General features: G+C 41.2%; 2 protein-coding genes across 2 annotated transcripts; one reads left to right on the top strand and one right to left on the bottom strand.

The window, feature by feature from the left end:
- The first annotated feature begins 280 nt into the window (after positions 1-280).
- pak6 (p21 (RAC1) activated kinase 6) lies at positions 281-12,491 on the top strand. The gene is made up of 9 exons (XM_014980370.2): positions 281-804; positions 2,158-2,405; positions 4,443-5,105; positions 5,886-6,419; positions 7,851-7,984; positions 9,811-9,937; positions 10,030-10,155; positions 10,228-10,362; positions 10,995-12,491. Exons 2-9 carry the CDS (start codon positions 2,202-2,204, stop codon positions 11,160-11,162), a joined length of 2,091 nt encoding a protein of 696 aa, XP_014835856.1. The 5' UTR covers positions 281-804; positions 2,158-2,201; the 3' UTR covers positions 11,163-12,491.
- Positions 12,488-14,621, bottom strand: ankrd63 (ankyrin repeat domain 63). The gene has a single exon (XM_014980372.2). It carries the CDS (start codon positions 14,538-14,540, stop codon positions 12,933-12,935), a length of 1,608 nt encoding a protein of 535 aa, XP_014835858.2. The 5' UTR covers positions 14,541-14,621; the 3' UTR covers positions 12,488-12,932.
- Positions 14,622-24,834: the final 10,213 nt, after the last annotated feature.

Genomic DNA, 24,834 nt, shown 5'->3' with positions numbered 1-24,834 from the left:
TTCCTCACTATAAGGCGCACCGGATTATAAGGCGCACCTTCAATGAATGGCATATTTTAAAACTTTTTTCATATATAAGGCGCATAGAATAGACGCTACAGTAGAGGCTGGAGTTACGCTATGCATTCACTAGATGGAGCTGCACTAAAGTGAATATCAACAAAACAGTCCGACTCCGGTCGGCCAGGAGAGCCTTCCGTGACTGGGCCGGGGCGTGGTCGGACGATTTCTCCATTCGCGCACAGCATGTTCGTGGAGAACGTGGTGCTAAATGACCTGCAGACGACCTGATTACGGACGGTCGGTAGGTAGATAGGTCAGTCAAACTTTATTAACAAACCAGCGTTCTGACAACTATCCCAGCATGCACCGCGCGCTTCTTCTTCTACGGGCGAAAATGAAGTCGGCGGCTGTTTACCGTAGTTTCTAGACCTGTTATGGTTCAATATTGGTTCATTTATAAGGCGCACCGGATTATAAACTGGTAAATTGAAGGTTTTTAGGTGCGTCTTATAGTGCGGGAAATACGGTGCTAGTACAATACATTACATTACTTCTAGTCTACTGACTGGAAGTAAGCTATACTAGTGGAAACATGCGAAAAACTGGTCAGCATGGCTTTGACAGCTGTAATGTACACAAAGAGTCTTCCATGGATTATTTTGCAGGGTGTATATCATTTTTAATACTCCATCTTTAATAAGATTTGACGGTACTTCTGAGATCTTCTGTGAGGTGCAAGCAATTTTAAAGAAGGGCTTCGGACCTCTGAGCAACAGTTCTTTTCTTTTTTCCATTGTCCAGGTAAGATCATTGTCTCTGGTTCGGGAAGGGCTTAAGGAATGCAACAGTCATATCCCATGACATGAATACATCTGTTGGCTGATGAAGCACTGATGTCAGCTGCAATGCACATCTTATGGGTCTCCCTCAAACTCTAGGAATTTGAGTTCTGCTTCAAAAACCTCTCGAAGCTGCAGTTGTCCATGTTGTCAGTGAACACTTTCTCACCATCAGTATGACTGGAGACAGCACTGAGCTGCCGGACTCTTTTGCAATAACCTTTTGTTGCTAATTCTTATTTATTGAGATGCAGCTGTCAGTGACGAGCAAATACTGTTATTCATCTGTGTGGTTTGTTTTTTCTTCCCAACACTGAAGCTCATAACTTTATTGTCTGGACAGTATTTACTAGCCCCTTTAAGTTTATAGCTAAAATATTCAGAGAAAGCATAAACTGAAATCAAGAGAAAATATTTCATAAGTATTGCTAAATCTGTTAAAGAAGGGATTTTTCCAGCCAATAGTCTGCAGAGGACATCTGCCTGCATCGCTGGCTGGGACGTCCTCTACAGTATGATCTGCATAAGACAGCATTAATATTTACATAGGACTAAAGCATGAGTAATTATCTCCCTGTACAGCTGCAAAGCTTTGGAAATGTGTTGTAATGTAATTGAATTAGTTCCCTCCATTTAAAAAGAAAATAAAGCTGAACACACAGCAAACCTGAGTTAGCTGCTCAGCATGCTCATCCACAGATTAACTGGCTACCTCACCGCAATCAAGGGCAACAGGAGCTACTAATTAGGATAGGATATGAAAGGCTTAAAGAGGAGTTTAAAGATATCCTTATATAGTATGATTGTATTTGTATAAGCACATGTGTGTGTGACTGAGTGTGAGCTTGTGTGTTGCCTCCTTAATGCACCGAAAGCCTGTGGGCACCGGCCAGCCCGGCCGCGTGTTCGTCTGCAAAAGGGCAGGGAGAACGAATAAGCCCTAATTGACCAGATATCCTTCATTAAACATGTGCTCACAAATCCATCCACTCTCCCTGGAGCTGTTTTCACTCTACAAAGCTTGTGACAGCCTTTAAGGCAATGGGAATGTAGGACATTCACATGTCTCACATGCAAGACGTCCACAGGACAGAGGAGCAGAGGAGCCATTTGAATTAACTCCATGTGGTGGAGATTTTATTTGAATACACCTGAGCAGAAAACTGAGAATAAAGGGGAGTGGAAACATGTTTTGAGCCATACAGGTTGGAGATATTTGCTTATATTCAAAGGACAAGATTACAGTTATTTGATGGTGTGCTACCTGCACACAGCTGAGTAGTTTCTTCACTACTTATTGCTTCTTTCTCTTCAGGGACATACTGAAGCAGGCAGGCTGCCTCTCTCTTGGACCTGAGGATGTTCCGCAAGAAGAAAAAGAAGAGGCCTGAGATATCAGCGCCAAAAAACTTCGAGCACCGTGTTCACACCTCTTTCGATGCCAAGCGGGGCTGCTTCGTGGGCCTGCCGACGCAATGGCAAAGCCTGATAGAAAACCTGCGGAGGCCCAGACCTATGGTGGACCCCTCTCGGATCACAGAGGTGGAGCTGAGGCCAAAAAAGGTATGCCGCACCTTCACTTTCAGCAAAGTTTATTTTAATCGACTTTTCACTGTTTTATCCGCACAAATGTTGTTCATTATGGAGTTCTGTTGCTAGCTGCATCACTGCGGGAGAGTATTTTCTGCGCTGCAGAGGTATTCTGCTGTCTCAGACAATCCCATAATACTCTGATGACAACGTGGAATGACTGCTCCCCTTCCCTTCCTTCTCTATCACAAGGCTGCGCTAATGACCCTGCTGCGTACGCTGGCTCCACAATGTTGAGATCCTCATGGGGGAACACAAGATTTATTACCGCATGCAGGCAATTAATAACAGTATAAGGTGCTTTCCCACAAACGTCATCAAATAAAGAAGGGATAAAAAAGTGCAGGTACTGCAAATGGAAATGTCTGTGAGTGATCCAGTCTGCAAATCTCAGGATTTCTGTGCTTCACAAAGTGTTTGGGTTGATAGTTTTATGGGCCTCCTAAAAAATAAAAAGCACTGCGATGTGGCGGCGATTAGTGCTGTGCAACATGAGAACCACTGTGTCAGCGTTTGGGTCGGACTTGTAGTTTTGTTTTGGTTTTTTTTTACCTTCCTCACCGATATCAACGCGAGACCCCGTCTAATGAGGAATCCTGTAAACAACACAAACCACAAATTAAAGTAGCTTTGTCTGAGTTCACCACAAAGCAGTACCTAAGGTGAAGGTAAAGAATCCTAATCTCTTAAATAAGTTTGCACAATGTTTCATAAACTATTCTCTATTGTTCTCTAACACACCGCTGCCAGAACAGCTGAATTTATACTGATATTCAAATACGCACAGTTGGAATTTGTCCACTAATTAGGTAACTCATGAAGTCAGCTGGTTGCAGTTGAACAGCAGAACAGAGGTGGATACTGAACCCCCATGTTTTAATAGTAAATATATATGAAAAATTATAATAGCTCACCAAGGCAATTATCCTATGATAGAGACTCTACAAAAGGTGAGATGAGGACTAACCTCTACTCTACCCCATCTGTGTGAGGATAATAGCTTTGAGCCAGAGAAACAGGAGAAGCTGTTGACTGACTGTAGACTGAACATGACTCTGCTATGAAACTGACTATCAAGCCACCATGCACACTGTATGCATGTTTCTGGCAAACCAGCTGATGTTTGCCTGATGATTTTATGTTGAAGCAAGTTTGGGCCCTTTGCAAGCCTACCAACTACCAACCTCTTTACGAAGAATTAGAGCAGTAACCTCTCATTTATCAAAACACAGTGCAATGCACAATGACTCTAGTTTGACTTTATTGAATGTATTGAACGTAGTGCATAACTGCTGTGCATAACTGAGGAGTGAGGATGAAAATTATGTATGTTTCCCATATTTTCTTTACAACGCTAATACCTCTGAATAAAATTCAGTGCTATCAGTTTCTTTTAGAAATATCCTAATCAGTAAATATTTCTCAATGTATTTAAATCACAGGATAAATCCAGCTCTTGTGGAAAAGTTTAAAGGTAAGGGAGGTTAAAACAATATCAAAAGATGGGAACACCTCTCTGGTAAATCCATGATTTGAAAATGAAAAGTGCATGGCTCAGGGTGCTGATTTTAAGTGTGCAACCTGATTTTTACTCATACAAAATATTGAAAACTGTGAATAATTTTTCTTGCACTTCATAATTATGCACTACTTTGTACTGGTCTCTTCCCAAAATCCATTTTTGTTTATATGTATTAATAGGACAATATGCGAAAACGTAAAATAGGTGTGAATGCATTTTCTAAATACAGGAGGAGCTGCTGTAAAATCTGTTTCTCTGCTTGCTATATTTGTCAGCAGACTGTCAAGAATAAACCACCAGGGAAAGAAACTAAAGTCACTGTCTTTGAAAAATGACAGAGATGTCCTTTACACATTCCCACGTCTAAATTTAACTTGCCTCAGAGCAATTATTATGCCACTTTTATCATCGCTTTTGCTCTGAAATCTCTCGGTAATGTAATCATGTCGTGCAGATTGTGATGAAGATAACTACCTTTTCTCTTCCAGACCATTGTGCGCGGGAGCATGGTCGGTCACGGAGAATACATCTCTGCCATGATCAACGACATGAGCCGCCTGTCCGTGACCAGCTCCAACTCTTTGCGGAAGAGCAGCCCCTCGGCCAGGAAGAGGGCCCAGTCCCTGGGAAGGCTGGGAGAGGTAAACGAAGGGGATGGTTACCAGTACGAGGGCCTGACCCAGGACGACGAGGACGACATGGATGAGGCTCAGGATCACTGGAGGGACAAGGGCAGGAACATTCACAGTGAAACCAACACCCCCTACCTGGGGATGAAGAAGAGCATCACTCTGCAGCCCAATGGAATCTTGCCAAAAGCCAAGTCGACCTATGAGGTCGGTGTCGGCACAGTGGAGGGGCCCTCACAGCCTCCTCCACCTCAGAACATCCCAGCACCAAGTCATGGACCGTATCTGAGCGGAGAGCTGGGAAGTCCTCAGGAAAGACTGATATGGAAAAGAGATTTCCAGCTTCCCAGAGGAATGCCACCAAATCAGAGACCTGTAGCATGTTTTTACAGCCCTGCTGTGGCTCTCCAGCAGCTCCACGACGATCAAGGGAACATCGGACTGGAGCTCCGACCCAATCTACCCATGTACATGCACGCACAGAACAGCCCAGGGAGGCCATTCTCCTCCTATGACCTAAAAGTAAGCACATCTTTGCAAAGACTATAAATTATTCATGGATCACATAATTTATGCATATTTTTGATGCTGAGTATATATCAGAATATTATGCATGTGGCCCGAATGTATTAAGATGTTTTTCTTGAGTTAAAAAGAGCCATTTTAATGGTTAATTTGTAGAACTTTAACCAGCTAGCTTATTCAGCCCGTATATCAAATAACGGGCTGAATAAGCCCGTTATTTGATATACGGACTATAAACAATATTTTTTTTATAGATATTTTCATTGGCTGCTTTTAAAAAAAACAGCAAAAGAAAAAATTCAAATATCCTGTGTTTTTCTTTTTTTCTAAATGACTCATGAAGTCAAGTATGCATAATTTCTCAACTAAAAAGATAAGCACTCAGGAATCATCACAAATTTTGAAACTCTACCGCTTTTTTCATGTATTTGCATTTGCATACAGAAGATGAAGAGGTTGAGATCTCAGAAATGCCCATGTCAAAAACACCTGTGACTTAGCCCCTTTTACTAAATATGATTATGACTTTGGGTATTTTATTGAGTCCAGTGTTAAGAAATTAAATGTGTACTTAAGTGCTTGTGAGGTTGTAAATACTGCCGTGTTCTCCTTGAGACTCTTAAAGCCATATCGTAGCATCTTAACATGATTAATATCGGTGAAGTGGATGCACAGTGAAAATGGCGGGCCTGATTTACATCCAGGTTTAAAGTGGACAGTGATTCCCCGGCAGGCGGCCAACACCCTTTCAGCTGCCTCTCTTCTCTTGTCATGCAGGCCGAGTCGTCGGTGAGATACCACTCCAGTTTCCTGCCGACCGGCACCAGCAGTCCTCTTGTAGGAGGCATTAGACCTCAGCGTATGGTGCGCTCCTCGGCAAGCTACACACTAGGCTTGTCTCCCAATATGGGGCTGCGGCCTGGTGTACCAGACCCCTTCCTCAGGCACTCAGGATGCCCGAACCCCTCTTACCCCCGGCAGGACAGCCCATCTCAACCTCGACCTTCACCCACGGGCTCATTAGCCACCAGTCCTCCAGGAACCTGCTCCCCTGCTTTCAGACCGCCTCAGCATCCTGCACCTCGACCGCCCCCTGACCCTCCCAAGGTGACGCATGAACAGTTCAAAGCAGCCCTGCAGATGGTGGTGGATAAGGGTGACCCACGGACTTATCTGGAGAACTTTGTGAAGATCGGGGAGGGCTCCACAGGGGTGGTGTGTATTGCTACAGAAAAGCACACTGGAAGACAAGTTGCTGTGAAGATGATGGACCTGCGGCGGCAGCAGAGGAGGGAGCTGCTCTTTAATGAGGTACAGAGATCAAGATAGATCTCACAAGGGGGATCTACATGTACAGGCATTGATACCTTAAACCTTTTCACATTTTGTCATGTTACAAACCAAATTTCAACAATTTCAACAAGTGTTTCTTACATGACAGACCCAAAGTGGTGCATAATTGTAAAGAGAAAGGGGAAGGATGGAATTTCAAAGTATTTTACCAATAAAAGTCTATTATTAAAATAGACCTAGTCTGAAACCAATATGTAAAGTCCAATGTAAGCAATTACCTTAAGAATTAGTATATAGAGCTTATATACTACTTGTACACAGAGCACACCATAAGTGTCAGGGATAAAGTTGTGAAGATATAGGAGGGATTATAGATAATATGCCAAGCTTCAAACATCTAACAGAGCACTGTCCTTAATCTGAAAATGGAAGTATGGCATAAGTGCAAGCCTAGGAGACAAGGCTTGTTTACCTAATCTGAGAGACTAAGCAAGGAAAACATTAACCACAAAAGCAGTCAGCAGGGCCAGAGTAACACTGGAGGGTCAACTGAGACCTTGATTGAACTTTTATGCCGACAGAAATGCAGGGTGTAATATGTGGAGGAAAACTAAGGCTGCACCATCAGCAGGAACTGGGAAGCTTGTCAAAGTTAACAAACTAATGACAGAGCTAAAGACAGGACAATTCCACAAGAAAATCTACTAGGAGTTTCAAAAGTCTTGAGCTACGACAAGGAACAAGCATGCAGCCAATGGTGTTAATCAAAGCATATATTCATGTTCACTGATCATCTCCATCCAATCTGACTGAGCTCAATTTAGACCAAAGGGTGAAAAGTTAGTAGAAACATACTCAAAAAGACATGACAGTGAAAGGTAGTTCTGGAAAAACAGGAGCTAGACAACATAAAAAAAATTATGATAAAATTTTCTGAGGTTTGTATTGCAACATGACAAACTGGGACAAAGTTCAAAGTACTAAGACGCATGGCACTGTATTTTATACTCACAGGAAATCACAATGAGACTCTCCTTATGAATTTCTCTAAAGCACTGTCATTTTTGTAATGCTTAAAAATTATTTTTGATCAATGGTTCTTTTGACTTACCACTGCCCAAAGTTTTTCTCTGAAATACTACCTGTTACTTCACTTATGTTTGGTTAAGTCTGTAGATTTACTCAAATAAGGGAAGTCAGCAAGTGGAGGACAAGAAACAATCATAATAATATAAAAAAACATTTGTCATTTGAGAGATAGGAAAATCAGATCGGGCAAAGAGCCTGCAGCATTTTTGACGTTGACCACTTTCATTGAACTATTTCATTCATGTACCCCAAACCATTTACTGGACTAACTCAGAATTGCTGGGCACCAAGGTCTTTATGCCACAAAAATAAAAGCGAACATAATGGTTTATAGCTTTATGACATATATTTTCGCTGCAGGTGGTGATCATGAGGGACTATCAGCACAAGAACGTGGTGGAGATGTTCAAGTCTGCCCTCGTGGAGGAGGAGCTGTGGGTCATCATGGAGTACCTGCAAGGAGGAGCCCTGACCAACATCGTGTCTGAAACCAGGTACAAAAATAAAAAATAAAAATAAATAAAGCAGCAAAACTTTGGGTTCCGCTTTACAACTCATAGTCAGTGACACGAACAGCCACAAGGGGGCGGTGTAGTATTAACTGGAGAGTAATCGGTGTTCATCCAAACAGCATGTCTATTGCCTTTCAGTGTGCTCTCCGCTCCCTCTGGAGAAAAAAAAAAGATAGTAAAGCATTTTTAATTTTTAAATACCATCTTCAGTCTGTTCTAGGTAGACATTTGAGACATCTGTTACTCCTTTTATATTATAACACCCACACACCAGGAAATTAAATTGTGAAAGTTAATGTGTTTTGAGCAGTAGTCTTTCTTTTTTTCATTTCAGGTGATGAACCCTGGATTAGTTCAGTTTAATAAGGACATGCGTTTTTTTTCTTCCCTCAGGTCACATGACATAAAATCTGACACCAGGTCGAGTAGGTGTATTGGCAGAGCAATTAAAAAGAAGAGTGTGTTTTTTCTTCAATTGCTACACATTAGAAGAATGAAGTATAATACTTTGTTGTCGTTGGATAAGAAGCTGGTATCTTCTGGGTTCCTGACTTTCTCATATATTGCTATATGAAGAGGCTTTGCAAACGTATTCACACTCTTAACAATTTCACTCCAATCACAAACCCAAACAGGGATGTATTTTATATTTTATTGGGAGATTGTGGTGTATGATTGTGTTGTGAAAACAGAATTTTACAAAAAAGAATCAGAAAAGTGTGATGTGGATTTGTAATTAAAGCTTTAGCTCTCTTAGAGTATGTCTATGTACAATACCTCGGGTTCAATTAGATTTGATGGAGAGTATATTTCAGTGTCAGTTTTTTGTCTTGCCACAGATTTTGATTTGATTTTAGGCCTTGACTTAAGCTTTTGATATATCCTCTTCTGTATACTTGAAGCCTTGTTCTACTTGAAGTTGAACTAGCTTCCCATCGACTTTCACTATCCTCCCTGTCCATTCAGAAGACAAGAGCCTCTCAGGATAATGCTGCCACCACCAAGTTTCTCTGGTGTATCAAGGGTGATGTCCACTAGTGTTTCACCTCCTATAGCTGGTCCTTTATGGCTGATAATCGTTCACTTTTCTCTTCATGTCAGTTCAGGTGAATGGCCATGCTCAAGGAACTCTTCTAATTTTCAGACAGTTGTGCAGAATTCAGAAAATTTTAAAGCTTGGGAAACTGTTTCATAATCTAACCCTGCTTTAATCTCCCCCATTACTTTATCCCTGACAAGTCTGATGTATATCTTAGTCTTCATGATCCTGTTTGTTCCCTAGTGCTCGCTAACAAACTACTGAGGCCTTCACCGAACAGCTGCTTTAGAATGGCTGTGCCCCATTTATTCAGGGCTATCGTAGTAAAGAGGACTAAAATAAAATTATAAATACTTTAGGGCCTTTTGTTTCCATAAAAAAATATTAAAAAACATATTTTATTCCTGTTTGACTTTATGTGATACACATGTTGGTCCATCACCCAAAATTCCAGCCAAATACATACATTTTTGGATCAAATGTGCAAAACGTCCAGGTGCACAAATACTATTGCAGACTCTGGAAATGTTTATGTTGCCCTTGTGAAATATCCAAGCCAGACTATATCCAATGAGGAAGAAGCATGTTCATTCGTCATTCTGCTTGTGTGGGAGTTGTTTTTCTGAACCTTGCACCTTTTATCGTTGCTTTTAACGCACACTGATTCATAAATTTTCAGCTCTCTCGGGCTGTTGTAGCTGGTAATGGGAACGCGTGAAATGCCCATGTAAAGTCAGTCTCGATGTGTGTAAAACTTGTCGTCCTGCAGACTGAGTGAGGAGCAGATTGCCACAGTGTGTGAAGCTGTTCTCCAAGCCCTGGCTTATCTCCATTCACAGGGCGTCATTCACAGAGACATCAAGAGTGACTCGATCCTACTCACATTAGATGGACGGGTATGGCACATACTCATCCCCACCTCCCGCCTGTCCCCTTCCTTTTGGTTTCTCGGTTTTGTAAATGTGTAATTTTGTTGGGCTCTCCCCAGGTGAAGCTGTCAGACTTCGGTTTCTGTGCCCAGATCAGTAAGGACATCCCTAAGAGGAAGTCTCTAGTAGGGACACCTTATTGGATGGCTCCTGAGGTCATATCCAAATCACCATATGGCACAGAGGTGAGGAGAAAACCACTGACGATGAACCTGTGCTGTCAGAGCTTTTACACTATTCGCTTTTGCGCCCACCAGGTTGATGTGTGGTCGATGGGTATCATGGTAGTGGAGATGGTCGACGGAGAGCCCCCATACTTCAGTGAAACGCCCGTAGCAGCAATGAAGAGGCTTAGAGACGAGCCGGCTCCAACCGTTCGAAATGTCAGCCAGGTATTTGAAGAGACTTACATGGAGGTTGTTGTTTACTTAAAGATTAATACTTCAGATACACAGGTACAGTTGATACATTTAAAACCAGTCCTACTTTCTTCATGCTTTCTTTTAAATGAATCTTGATCAGATTTTTTCCAGGCTTTCTGAATTTTAGTACATCTTTCATTCAGTCTCCAGTTTGGTAGACATCAGAGATGATTCAAAATATTTGCAAATGACAATAAACCTTCTTTAATCTTTCCATTTAAGAAAAATATTCTCTGGTCAGTTTCATTGGCCCAAATGCAAAGCACAATATTTGGTGGACAATGATCTGCACATATTCTTTAATGCGCCATGGTGGTGGCAGCATTGTGCTGCAGGATGCTTTTCCTCAGCAAGGACAGGGAACAAATAGTTCAGAGTTGATCGATGTTGGAAGAAAACCTGCTAGATCTTGCAACAAACCTGAGACCTTGATCAAGGTTCCCCATTTAGCAGGACAATAATCTATAACATGCAGCTGGAGATAAAATGCCGGTCTTCCAGGGCTAATGTGCTGCATATTTTACATGTCATATCTCCAACAACAGCATGCCATCACATTCTGGTAGAGTCATTATCATTCTTTATCTTTCTATCCAATCCAGATCTCTCCAGTTCTCAAAGACTTCTTGGATCGCATGCTGACCCGTGACCCTCTGGAGCGGGCTAGCGCCACCGACTTGCTGGAGCACCCCTTCCTGCTGCAGAGCGGTTCACCTCAGTGCCTGGTCCCGTTGGTGGAACAGTATCGGAAACGCATGTCTCGCTGCTGACCCATTTCAGCTCCAAGTCCCCAAATGGGCCAACTTCAGCCTGCCCTGTACTGTACGCCTCCAGAAGAGGACTAGCGCCAGGACCCAGCTCTCCTTACGGGGCCGACGTTCCCCCCAGAAGCAGACCCAGGCAGCATTCTGCTGCCGCCGTCATGGTGGCCACATAGTTTGTCAAACGCGGCATGGTCTCGGGCATGTGAGAAGCACTTTAGGAGCGAGCTAAAGGCAGCATGCAAGTCCTCACCTCTCAACTCAATTGGCTTCCTGCAACTTTCGGTGTGGATTAACACGCTATGCAGCCTGATGCACTGACAGCCGAAATCTGTCCTTCACACATATTCCAAATAAGTGGTACTCTAAAATCCCTTCGTGGTGTTTTTAGTGGGCATTAATGCAAGCTGTGCAAACTCATTAGGCTCAAACCTCAGTAGCTCATTGTGACAGGATAAAGGCACCTCTGCACATCCATTCTGTTGAGGAAATTGGACAACGATGCACTCTTTGCATGGCCAAATGGAGGCACACCTGGCCTGATGTGAATGCTTGAATATGTACTGGGGATGAGAAAGACAATTCTCCTATATTAGCATAATAAATGGGTAAATAAAAGCCCAGCTGCTACTATTGGACTACTGGGAGGGAAAAACCCCAGCACCACTCTCCTCTTTTACTCCACTTTTACATATTTATTTATTTCTAAAAAACAAAACAAAGAAAAAGAAAAAAAAGATGTTTGTTGTTTGTATGATGTGAAATTGCAAATATGGTTACATAATTAATAAATATGGACTCAAAACATACTCAGACACATTAACAATGTAAATAGAAATCCTGAATATTAGGGTCTTTAACACTGATAAGTTTGAATCTTACTTTTATTTCATAAAACGTGAGTGTAGTGTATGTATGCGTGAAGGAGCAGGTGTGTGTTACGCAACGTCATTGTTGACACAACCCTCTTTGTACTGTGACAGATGTGACGAAAAAAGAAAAACCACAAGATGTGTGCAGTGATCCTGAATACGATGTGTGTGCGCGTGGGCGTGCGTGTGTGTGTGTGCGTGTGCACACGTGTGTGTGAATATGAGGGACTGTTTTTGCATTTGTTTGCCTAGACAAAGCACACAGGCCTGGCATGTAGTGCTGCAGGACACCCTCCTGCCCAGAAAACACTTTGCACATAGTCTTTGTAATCCCACACGGATGCACATAGTCTTTGTAATCCCACACGGATACACTAGTTTCATGTATTTCTATTCCTGTGTGGCAAAGAGAGCAATGCATTTTAATTTTGTATAAATCAATAAATGACGCGTACTGAACCATAAATGCAACTCGATTTACTCTTTTGTGTACGAGAAGAAAAATACAAGTGAATGGGACAAAAGTACAAGAGTTTACAGTTTTATTGGGCATTCAGCATGTTTTCACAGTCACAAAATCTTCTAAAGCAAAATACATTTTTTTTTTGAAAACACAAAAGCAATTTTTTAATGCATTTAGGTGATATGAATCCAAAAAGAAAAAAAATCACAGCATAAAATCTATATAATGTAGCATAAAATGTGTTGGAAATGAGTAATCAGCATTAAACTTTTTTATACTCCAATAGAAATCTTGCAAAAACTGGCAACAAAACAGTATATATTTTTCTTAAGAAGAAACATAAGCTATCAAAGAATTGAGACTATCAGGTTTAAAGTGCAATAAAAAACACACACAAAAAACAGCACAACCAGGCTTTTCTGTTTGTTGGAAATTGTCCTTTATCTAATCGAGGGTAGACTGAGATGAGTAGCTTTCAAACTCACACTTCACAGCGCTGATGCTGTCAACGCTCGGCTGGCTGTTGACCTGCTGGTGTGTGTGTGACAGAGGGTAGGTTTCAGAGCGGGACATCCGACCTCTTCTGTTCGAGGAGCCGGACGAACAGTCGATCACCATCCTCATAAACTCTGGAGCGGTGAAGCGACGCAGCAGTCTGGTCCCCAGGCCCACGAACCCCGGGGCGCGGCCCGGGATCCTCTCCGTCTCCATCTCCTCTCTTGGGAAAAGGAGTTTGTTGTGTCTGGAAACTGAGCCGAGGCTTCCCCTCTTCTGTTGCCCTCTTCGGCTGAACGGGGCCATGTCGCTAGTTTCCTCGGTTTGTGGCTTGACTTTCTCCTGGAGTGCTTTCCCAGACTGAGTCTTGCTTTTTAAAAGAGGTTTTGGAAATGAAGCGATTTGGCTGCCATCATTTGTCAGGGCCCCGGGTTTCCCTTGACAGTCGGTCTTGTCTATTAGGCATCGGTCATCCTGTAGTGAGGCTCTCTTTAATTTGCCGGCTGACAGCCTCATGTCACGCACATCACCCTGATAGGACTGCTTTCTGCTGCTCAGAAGGTCCAAGTTAAATGACTTTGCCTTTCCCCAGAGCGGAAAACTCTCCTGTTTTTGCTCTGGAAACCGAATGTCTCGGCTGACGTCTTTCTGGCTCGGCTCACCAAGAGAGTTCATTTTTGACCCCTTCAGCTCTCTAAGCTGGCAGTTTTGCAGCTGTTTGGCTGTGAAGAGAGTGCTGTGATCCTCCTCAGCCTGGCTTTTCTCTATCTGAGGAGGCAGAGCCCAGCTGTTTTGATGATTGTCCTCTTGAGACTGACTCCTGGGACACCTGAAACGGTTCCATGGTCCGCCGCTTTCTCCTATTTTTGTCTGTCTCTGAAACACATCTGGCAGTTGCTCTTCATCTGATGATTGCTTGGAAAACTTCTCAAGAACATGCCTGGGGAGCCTGTTGGGCAGCCGACGTTCTACTTCAACAGCCGTCACCACATCAACAAGTGGATCGTCTTTGTAAGCGCTCTTTCTGCAAGGAAAATTTAAAATCTGGACGCACTGGTTGTGCCCAAAAAAGTTGGCAATCTCTTTAGCCGAGTGACCAGCACTGTTGGTCCGGTCTAGTCTCAGTCCCAGTCTTTTGAAAGCTCTCACCAGGAACTCCAGGACCTGGCTGTGCCCAGAAAAGGCAGCGTACATGAGGGCACTGTTTCCCCAGGCGTCAGAGACGTCCGGGTCGGCATTGAACTGCACCAGAAGTTTGACGACGTCCAAGTGACCCATCTCGCAGGCGTGGCTCAGAGCTGTGCGGCCGTCCTCATCCTGACAGTTGACGTTTGCCCCTTTCTCCAGCAGCAGCCGCGTGAACTTGGTTCTGGTCCCGGGGTCTTGCAGACACACAGCGTACATGAGTGGCGTACGACTGTTCTCAGTCTTAGAGTTGATTATGCGCCCATCCAAGGCGTCCAGGATGAAACGTGCGAGGTGGACTTTACCGCCGTGCATTGCATCCAGGAAGGTTTTGGTGCCAGAGCCCTGGCGTAGATCTTTTGGCCTCATCATCTTTCACGCACTTGTGGAGACGAGTCGACAAACGAAAAAGAGGGAGGTGTGGCGACTTGTCCAACGCCTCTCTGTGATGGCAGCGTGCATTCACCACAGAGTAAGAGTCAGAGTGGAGCTGCCAGTGTTTTTATACCTCCCTCTCCACATGCCCTCCCAACGTTTCCTTGGCAACAAACGTCTGAGGACCATTATGCAGTGGCAGCATCCATTCAGACCGAGCACTCTCTGCCTGGAGAGAAATATATGCTATTTGAACAGAATAATTACTCAAGGAGAAAAACATGCCCAGTGTTTTTCATGTCAAGTTTGTAAAATAAAAGTATATCTTTTGTTATTTTTGTTTGAAGCAAATGACCTTCCAAGAACCTGATATTTGTGTTCATAAAAAAAAACAACTAAATTTCAAAGATTAGAAGTGATAAGAAATAAAAAACAGCCTTGTGTTTGTGTCTGCAGTTCACTTCAGCTGCATATCAAATTATGCTCTTCTCTTGCGCTCTGAGTTTTTCAAGGTTCCATAATGGCAACGTTGCCTGAAGGATGTTTTTCTTTCCATTCATTTTGTCGTGGTACAGAGATGCAGCAATGAAGCAACAATAAAAAAAGGCAATGAAAACTTTTCAGGCAAGCAAGAATCGAAAATGGGGATCAAAAGACTCTTTCTCTTCAATGTCCCTTTTGTATGAGGATTTTTGATATCTGCTTAAACATTGGCAGCATTTGTCAAATATTTTAGTTTTGCGTTTATCTTGAAACAATCGTCTTATTGCCTCTTTAATCTTTGATGTCTCTGTGTAGAATCAGTCACTGCAGTGGTTATAATGTGCAAAACGTCTTCACAGAAAACTGCACTACAGGAGCTATTGCTAAGTGACCGGCAGTACACAGCAACAGGTGGGGGAGGAAAGCAGCGCTGAAGTTCTCCATGCTCTTATACAGTCAGAGAAAACTTTGGTCACTCCAAGACTTTCTCTGGCATCTCCATAGGAACCGTGTGATTAGATCAAATGCTTTAGATTAAGGTGTCAGGTCGGCCAAGTCGCAGCATCTTCTCTACGACTTTGACACTAGATTTGAAACTGGAAGTTCACAGATGCTCTTTATCAAATCTGAGCTCAAGTTATTTTGCAAAGAACCATGGGTAAAAAGCTGGTAAAGAAGATCTGCAGCCCCAACTGCAGTGAAAGGTGTAAGATATTGACTCGTGATTAAGATAAATAAAAACGCTCACAGCACTTTTTCAAACTGAAAAAAATAAATGATTGTATTATTTCCTTCCATTTCACAGTCGTGTGCTACTTTGTGTTGACATGTCATATGTTCCTTAAAGCTTATAGTTGTCTTGCGGTAAAATGCAAATAATCTTCCAGCAGAATGAAGACCATTGTAAGGCACTGTACTAGTTTTGCTAATCATCTTAATCCTGCACCTCTGCACACAAGCCCTTGCCTTTCATCAAAACATTAAGTGAACTCATAGTCCCTGAGGTGATCTTGCGTTACTGTCAGAAAAAGCTCACAAATGATGTGCATTTATTTTTTTCAACTGTCTCAATTCATGCACTAAAGACTTTCCAGTTAGTAAGCTGCTGTTTTAAACCTTTTTTTTTTTTCTCTTGTTGATTTCTTAAAGTTCGGTCAGTCGCAGATTATCTCCTTCACCCAAGAGTTAAAATGTTGAAGACTTTGGTCGCTGTGGGAATCACGTTTGAAAAATGTGTCAATGTATTAACAGACAGGCAAATTTATATCCCAGTGAGATGGTGATGATGACATAACCTTCTCTCTGCCTCCTACCCAGGGGGTCTCACTGGAACATGTTGCTCATTTTCCAACATTATTCTGATGGCACCATTAATACCCTCCAAGGCTGTTCCAGGAGAATTACAAATGAAAAGCTGCAGCATCACCATTACAAACAGGAGCCATGCTGTAAAACTGAGCATACATTTAATGATGCTCAGAACTTGACGAAGCAAAACAGAGACTTCTTATCAGGCACTCAGCGTTTGGCAGCTTTTTCAAAGGCAGAAATAGAAGTGATCTGCTCTGACTGCAGGCATCTTCAGGCAGACGTCAAGCTGTGCTTGAGTTATTGTGCAAGCTGGAAGACTTTTGGCTCCGTCCTATTATCTGTGTGTGAAGTGCCATTTTCTGTTAGGGTCTGGTAGTTCCAGTAAAAGAACTTCACGATCTGCAGATAGTTATTAAAAATCATCTTCAGGGTTCAGTGTCCCCGTTAAATCAAATGTGATTGTGTGCAGTCTCCCAGGAAAATGTGGATCGGGAGCGGAAATGTATATATTTGTACATATGGACGTAATTTATTCATTTCTTTTGCTTTTAAGGTAAGTTTTAAAGCAGAATTTGTTGTAGGGTTTTTTTTTTTTTAGGTTTTTTTTTTTAGAGTGTGCCTGCAACACAGATGTGATAAATGCAGATGGAGTGAGAGAAAAGTTGAAATTGCTGCAAACATAATTATATATTTAAAGAAAGCTATGGTGGCTTTCTAACCCCAACCAATTAGCTTTTAATGTTTTCCCTGGTAACCAGTAGGATGTGTGAGCAAACTTTGTGCTACCAAAATATTTTAAATATAATTACAGGGCTTACAGGGTGACTGGGCTCTGCCTTAGATATATGGTGTAGAGCTGTTGCTCCATGTAAAGGTCTAAGCTTGAGAGCATCTGCAAAGGAAGCCTCCTGGGGGCTTGTCTTTGGAGGTTTTCTTTGAATGTTAAATTGGGAACCCCCGAACTTGTCTGAGTTACATAACGCTTCCACCATGGAAAGCCCTTGGGATCTCCAAGAACAAGCTGGAGAGTGTCCCTGAAGGAAGGTAAAGGATAGAAGAATGGTATTAAAAATATATTAGCTAAACTACACCAATATAATGGCATTCATCTTCTTTCAGCTCTCACCTTGAGGGTGTTACAAGCAAGTCATTCTCTCTTCCATACATAACGTTTTACTGCTTTGTGTGTTAATAATAAAAAAAAAAAGACTGAAAAGAATGAAATGTGAATGAAATATTCAAAATGGTAATGAGTCTGTGCTGTGAGACTTCATAATTGGACAAATGCATGCAATAAAACAGAGATATCGTGCTAAATACCTGATCTCCCATTCACTGCCAGCCCGGCCAATGCCGAACCCACTCTGAATCTGTGATTAGAAATTAAAGCCTGAGTCAATTAAGGTGTTATCCTCAACTCCAAATGTCTTGATTAGCCACCAGGGAGACCGCTGTCTCATAACTGCGCGAGCAACAATAAGTTAATCACAAAATATGTCGAAATGGAAACTCTGCATTTGCTGATGCAACTTTGAAAGTAACATTTGGGATTAAATTAGTGCGGGGCACGAGGAAGGGAACTGGGTTCACTTGAAAACAAAGTCGATAACAACCAAGTTTAGTTGCTGAAAATGTTTTCTTACCAATGACTCAACATGCCCACAGTCTCCAGGGCCATCTTCACCCTCTGCATGCTAATTGAGCCCAACTTATAATGATGTTGGCAAGACTAGCACCTGGGTTGGACAGTCACAAACAGGATGCAGCATTTCTGTTTCCATTCCCTGAACCAATTTGCTATTAGGACATTAGTTACCTTCTCAGAACATGTTACCATTGAACACTTCAAATTCAAAACAAAATGCAGACAGACTTTTGTGTCCTCGCAGTTGCGTACCTCTGTTGTTTGATCAGTTGAGGATAAAATCTCCCGCAGGGACAAAAGCACCGAAATTATGAATTCGCATTCAACCAGGACAATAACGTGTCTGTGTGTCCGCCCAGTACGTCTAATGCCCCTTTGATTTGATACAAGGACACAGCAGTCTTGGGAGAATTGAGATTTCACACGCTTCCTGTTCCTGGAAAGAAGCAGCAGCTGGCCTGCTGTCACTGTGTAACCATGGTGCGAGCATCACCTCTAAAGTTGACATGAGGTCACTGTTGTTTCACATCACAAACACACTTGTCGCGTTTTATGAAAACACAAGCTCCAAAATAAATTTCAAATCTGAATAAAAGCTCTTCGAATGCAATTACTGGTTACACGGAATGATAAATAATGGGTGGGGGGGGGGATTTGTTTGACTTTTTTTATTTGTGCAACAAGATGAAAAACAACCAAACAGACAAGGATGGAGGAGGACAATTATAGAGACATTAACAGGGCTGCAAGTGAAGGAAGTGACAGGGAGCAATCAGCAAGGCCACTGATATGTTATTGGCTATGAGGCCGACCCCGGACTATCTTTGCAGCCTCCGCTCTCAGCAATTATTGCCTTGAATCGTGCTTGCCTGGCTGCCTCAACCAGATGGTAAACAGCAGGCTGTTCTCTCAGCCTTTCAGCTTAGAGGTCTTTAATATCAACCCCCAAGAAGACATGGTGGACAACTGTAAATTAACACTAATGGAGCACTTTCTGTTACAGAAAGGGGTAATGAAACAGAAAATGTGTGGAAAAGGATGCATGTCCTGGGGGTGGTTTCAAAGAAGTTACATTTTCAAAGGAAAACCCATGATGAGCTTGCATCTTGAAAACCAAGTGTGTGGTAGTTTTATTTTTGTTATTTGCTCAGAAAACGTTAACTTCTACTTTCTTAGCACTGAGACATTCTAAAAGTGACTTTTTATGTGCTTATGCATACACAGATGGACACATATGCATGCATATCACTCTGACTCAGACCTGTGAAAAAGACCTTCAGCGTGACTTTAGATTCATTTGAAATACTCCTTATCCTGTGGATGATGAACTTCTGATTGTAAATCAAGACTAAACTCCGTGTTTATGACTTTGAAGCTGTTATGATGAACTGTTGGTTTGGATCCATGTAAATACTGTCAATAAAGGTTGCTCATCAAGTCACAATAAATGTTATGTGAAGGTGCTTTATGAGACAAACAGGTTTATTCCATATCCAGAAATAAAGAACAAGATCAAAACAATATAAAAAAAGTTATATAAAAATATTGAAACTCAATCATATGATCTATTAGATACTAGTTACAATAAGAAATCAAAAGCAATGAAGTTCAGTTCATAATGCCATCTGGTGAGAAGTTGTAAGGCAACCTAGCTGATTATATATATATATATATATATATTTTTTTTTTTTTTTTTTTTTTATATATATATATATTTGTTTTTAATACACTTTGCATTTAACAGTCTCAAAGAGCTAAACATCCATAAGAGAATCATAATAGTAGCAGGTACTTAACAGAATAAATATTGCAAAAGTACAGTCAGGACCTCCAACTCTGATCCAACAAAAGTAATCTGAATCCCAGACCGTTCCCCGGTATTGGATCAGAAATATTAACAGTTTGTGCACTTGTTGCATTTCTGTTATTGTCCCTTTTCTTTTAGATTTACAGATAAAATGTATCCAGACATTGATAAACGATGTCGTTCGCACCAGGTCCAATGAGAGAAATAATTATCTACTGTCCACTAGAAACCTTCAAGCTATCGTGAAAACCTTCTGGATGTTACCTTGATTAATGATCTAACTCAGTTCGACTCTCCCATTCCTGCTACAAGGTCCTGCAGTGACAAGGTGTCAAGTAATAAAAGTCAATCCTTATCCACAACACTTTCTTTTTTTTTTTTTACACATTTTGCCTCAGCCCTCTTTCCAAAGAGCCACTTGTAGCTCCCTTTAATCTCTCAGGTCTGATGGAAACTCCTTCCCTGCAGTGATGAGGAAGAGATGAAGCGCAGCAGAGCTCCCTCTCCATCTCCTGCCTGACAGGAGCTATTTGTGGTCTCGTAGGCCCGCTTGCAATCTGACAGCTCAATAAATTGAACAAATGGACAACCAATGTATTTGTTTTGTGTCAACAGCGAGCAGAGATGGGCAACACTCAGACGCACCTGGAGTAAATGTGTGCTGCACTGTCACGGTGGAAGCAGCAAATGACACTGCTCCGTCTTCTTCGAAGTGGAGGAAATGAACTGAGGAACAAGTGCATGCAGGCTTTAAGACGATATTAGACTCCATGTTTCGTTTAAAACGGAAGCTCAGATACCAGCATTGTAGTCTGTCATCTTATCACCTCAAGTAAGAAAGCAGCCAGATATGTTTGACGTTAAACATGCAATGATTTCACTTTTTTTTCCACTTTCCTCCACCTCACAATGGCTATGAACACACAGCCACATGAACAGTGGAGCGAGACAATATCAGAAAGTCTTCACCTCAAGACACAAATGTGGGAATGGCAGACCACGCTGCAGCTCCCTGGAGGAACTTCACTTCTTCTTAGATGACCTAATGGCCTCGAGGCCGAATCTGTTCTCGCTCCCACATGCTCAGCCACTCACGTTGCTCAGTGAGCAGAGGAACAGCAAAAAAAGTGTCTTTTTTTTAATGAACTCTCAATATGTCTGTTATTTTTTTTTTTTTTTTAAAGGAGCCACTTGGTGACTCAGCAAGCCTTAAGTGCTTCATATGAAATGCATGTCGTCTTGACATGGTGGGTGTAAAACTCCAGCTGCTCTGCTGTGAAGCATAAAACGTTATATCGAATGTGTCCATACACCTCTACTGTCATTTCAAAGTTTGTTTTTCTATGTCCACAGAGGGTTTTTTTATTTTGTAATGATCTTAAAAAGTTGTTTAATGTTTTATTTTCATTATGATTTTTATTTTTACTTTTTACTAATTTTATCATAAACTGAATGCGTCCGAACATGTCTCAAAATAATATTTAGAAGTAGTTTTGCTTTATTTTTTCACACTTTGTCAGAAATATTTTTAGCAGACGTGCCTTTTCATGTCCTTGCCAAGAGGCACGTGTGTGGATTGACATCACTGACATGTCAGTGTAAGACTAAAGCATGTAGACAGCTGGCTTTTTAAAAAAAATAGTTTGTCTATTTTTGTCAAAGTAATTTCATTTTTAATATGAACAGAGTGCTTTTGCACATGTGCTTGTCTTTTGTCATTGTTCACTGTCAAGCGGAGAGTCCTTGTAGAGGTTGCAGGATTCAACTAGACCTTACTGAGTCATTTGCTCCACTTACAGCAAGAAAAATAAGCACCAACTATGTCTATGTTTTTCTCTGTGAGTATTTCACTCACAACAAATTCACAGCAGATGTTTGTAGCAAGCCAAGTACTCCACACATTCAAAGCATTCGTAACAAATTAATCCATAAATTAAATGCCGTGAAATAAGGTCGAATGGCACATCAAATAAGTAACTATTAAACGCATGAAGAAAAAAAAATATAAAAAGGCAAGAAAACAGCAACATTATCTTTAAATTACATTCATGTCCTGCATAAGTCCAAATTTATATTTGTCGCTGTATCAAAGAGTTTCTTAAAGTGGGGTGTTATGTAAAATCAACTTTATATCTTTATATCATATTATATTATGTCGCTTTGATGAGAAATCCTTGAATCTCCAGTGGCAACATTTCAGTGCACCTGATCAAGAAAAACCACGATACAAGACATATTTAAAGAACAAAAATATTTGAATTCAGAGCCTTTAAAAACAATGTAATTATCAGAAGAAATTAACGAGATTTACAAGGAAACGTTGGACATTTTATCAAAAAGAACCAAATTAGTAACCATTTACTAACTTGCAGGTTTTTCATTTAAACACTGTTAGAATTTGCTTGAAATGAAGACTTTTCTCCTAAAATCTGAAGTTTGTGGGTTTGTTTGAACAGGCTACACCAAACGTTTGATTTAAAAATAGAAGGTGAAACAAAATACTTTTCTATTTGTTTTTCTAAAAATTGTGTTTTTGTTTTGCCAATTCAAATTTTCTTTATTTCAGTAGACCAAATGTATGCATCTTGATATTTTTAAATGTATTGTCATAATATGAGTTGAATTTACACACCAAATAAACAACCTAGCAAGTATTCTCCCTACAATACATCATCTGTGTATTCCCAGATGTCTGATTCCAAAAATTTATTTTTAACAAGTACAAATATTTTTATTTATTCAAATTAAGATTGTTATTTGGCACTTATTTGTGGTACAGGAACCTATACCACAAACTAAAAAAACAACACTGCAGAAATTGACTGTATGCACGATAACAGCACCTCAAGTCAAGCATCGTTACGATTATATAACTGTGAAGACAGCTGGCGGTCTCTTGATGCCTCTCTTGTGTGTCTGTCGTTTAAACTAATGGTTACACAGATGCGTCTAATCTAAGAGAGGTAAGAGCCATGAAGACATTATTATGCAACAAAATAGTCTAATTATAACAACAACAGCTAGACAACACACACATGCACACACAAACTTTTAAAAAAGGACCAAAGAAGTTTGAAAACTGATCCTTTTGGCATTAGCGAGCCTTTCTGTCATTACTGTGAAGTGCGTGGGAGCACATGCCTGTGTTTTTAAGTGTAACCACCATAAATGTGAAGATTTGCATCCGTGAGAAGGTGACGGCACCTCTCACAGCCTCTCGTGTCACCGAAAAGACGGGAAGAGCAGGGAGCACTCGTCAACAGCATGATTATGATTTTTTTTTTTTTTTAGCAGGATTACAGGACAGCCCAGAAAGAAGAAGCTTCTAAAATGAAATTCAAATCATGTCTGAAAGTCTGACTGACATTTCTCGTTGTCTTGGAAGGGACAAAAAAAATTATCAACAGACTGATGCAGGCTGTGACAGCGAAGCCTCAGCAGGTGGTGTTTATGTGGGTGGTGTGGGTACTTAGTATTCATTCAGGATGGCATCCACTTCGAGCCATGATTCTGGATCATGACTGTGGGCTGCGTCAGCTTCCTCGGACGGGAAACAGCAGTCCGAGATATATAGCTTGGCCATGCGTCAGATTATTTTACAACTCAAAGCTTATTATAGAAGTATTGTTTTAGATTTGCAGTTTGCATGTTCACTGTAGCTGAGTGTTCTAATTCTTTTCTTCACAGGTTTTGGTTGCATATTTTTGATCTCAGTGGAATAACTAAACACAGACCATAAGAACAAAAAAATACAGGGTTGCTTTTGCTCTTCTCACTCATTTGTCAAGTTAAAACTACTAAATGTTTCTTATCTGGATTTTATGTTACAACTTTTTACATGAAAATGCTGGAATTTTTTGACAACTTTTTTGCAACATAGCTTAAGCTCAAACAACTTGAATTGGAGGTTGTTCTATGTTTAATTTAATCATTTTTTTCATCAAGCCAGCTGTTTGATGAAAATATATAAATTGGTGTTCTCTGCAGCTCCCCCATATTTCTCTAGGTTTCTCAGTTCATGTGTTTGTATGTTTCTAGTTGTAATGCAACAGGATAGAGTTAATAATGCAAGGAACTATAATTTTTGACATCTGCTAGAATCTGTGTAGAAGACTCCACCGAGTAACACTGTTTGTGTTGAGGTGTTTTCCTCATTTTTTTGGACTTCCTTCCAATCAAGATGGATAAAGATCACGGGCCGTTCCTCTCCAGCTTGAAGGAGACAGTCACCCGACGTGTGTTTGCCTTATGTAAGATCAGCCAGAGTGATTCAGGGCTGACTGGACTCACACTCCAAACCGTTCATCTGTGCTGCGCATGAGGTGGCAGGATTCTCGAGCACAAGATGTTTTTCCCTGGTGATTTGTCCCGTTCCGCCTTTAAAAAAAAAAGAAAGAAAGAAAAAAAATCATTCATGTTATTTAATTCAGAAGAAAGGAGTGACAGAAGACAAAAAAAACTGAAAGAAACTAAATGGAAAAAATGTTGTAGATAGTTTGTCAGAAAAAAAAAAGTTTCGGCTCAGTAATGAATGCATGCATGCGAGTGGAAACAAGTGCCTCTCACTGAGAGACAGATGCACTGTTAGCGGAGCTGACATTAAGCTGGAACATGTATCTGTGTTTGAGAGGTTTTTACCTGCATTCGCTGTAATCCTCGTGGCTTTTATTGCGGCACTTGATCCACTGATTCACTGATCTTGCATTTGTTGGAGAGGAAAAAAAACACATTGTAATTATGTGTTACTGCGAGTCAGTCGAGCCATAATGTTCCGAATGCACCTACAAACTTAGGGAGAAAGAAACAGACATAACCTTGAGTCTTCAGTCTCAAGTGAACGGACTTTGCGGACCATGAATCCACAGATTTCTATTTCTGACTGAGATGACCTTATGAGTACAGATAGCACTTATCTGTTGTTCAGAGTGTAAATATGTGTAGCTTGAAAATGCACACCTGATTCCGCACTACATCTACCATTTCAGGACCACATAAGGGCACAATAATAAGTGATTCCAAATTTTCTTTTTCTGCAGTTTACTCAT

The sequence above is a fragment of the Poecilia mexicana genome, unplaced genomic scaffold (assembly GCF_051168715.1).
Source record: "Poecilia mexicana isolate PSO_F unplaced genomic scaffold, ASM5116871v1 scaffold_22, whole genome shotgun sequence".
Classification (NCBI taxonomy): Eukaryota; Metazoa; Chordata; class Actinopteri; order Cyprinodontiformes; family Poeciliidae; genus Poecilia; species Poecilia mexicana.
This window is presented reverse-complemented; position numbering and strand designations above follow the sequence as displayed.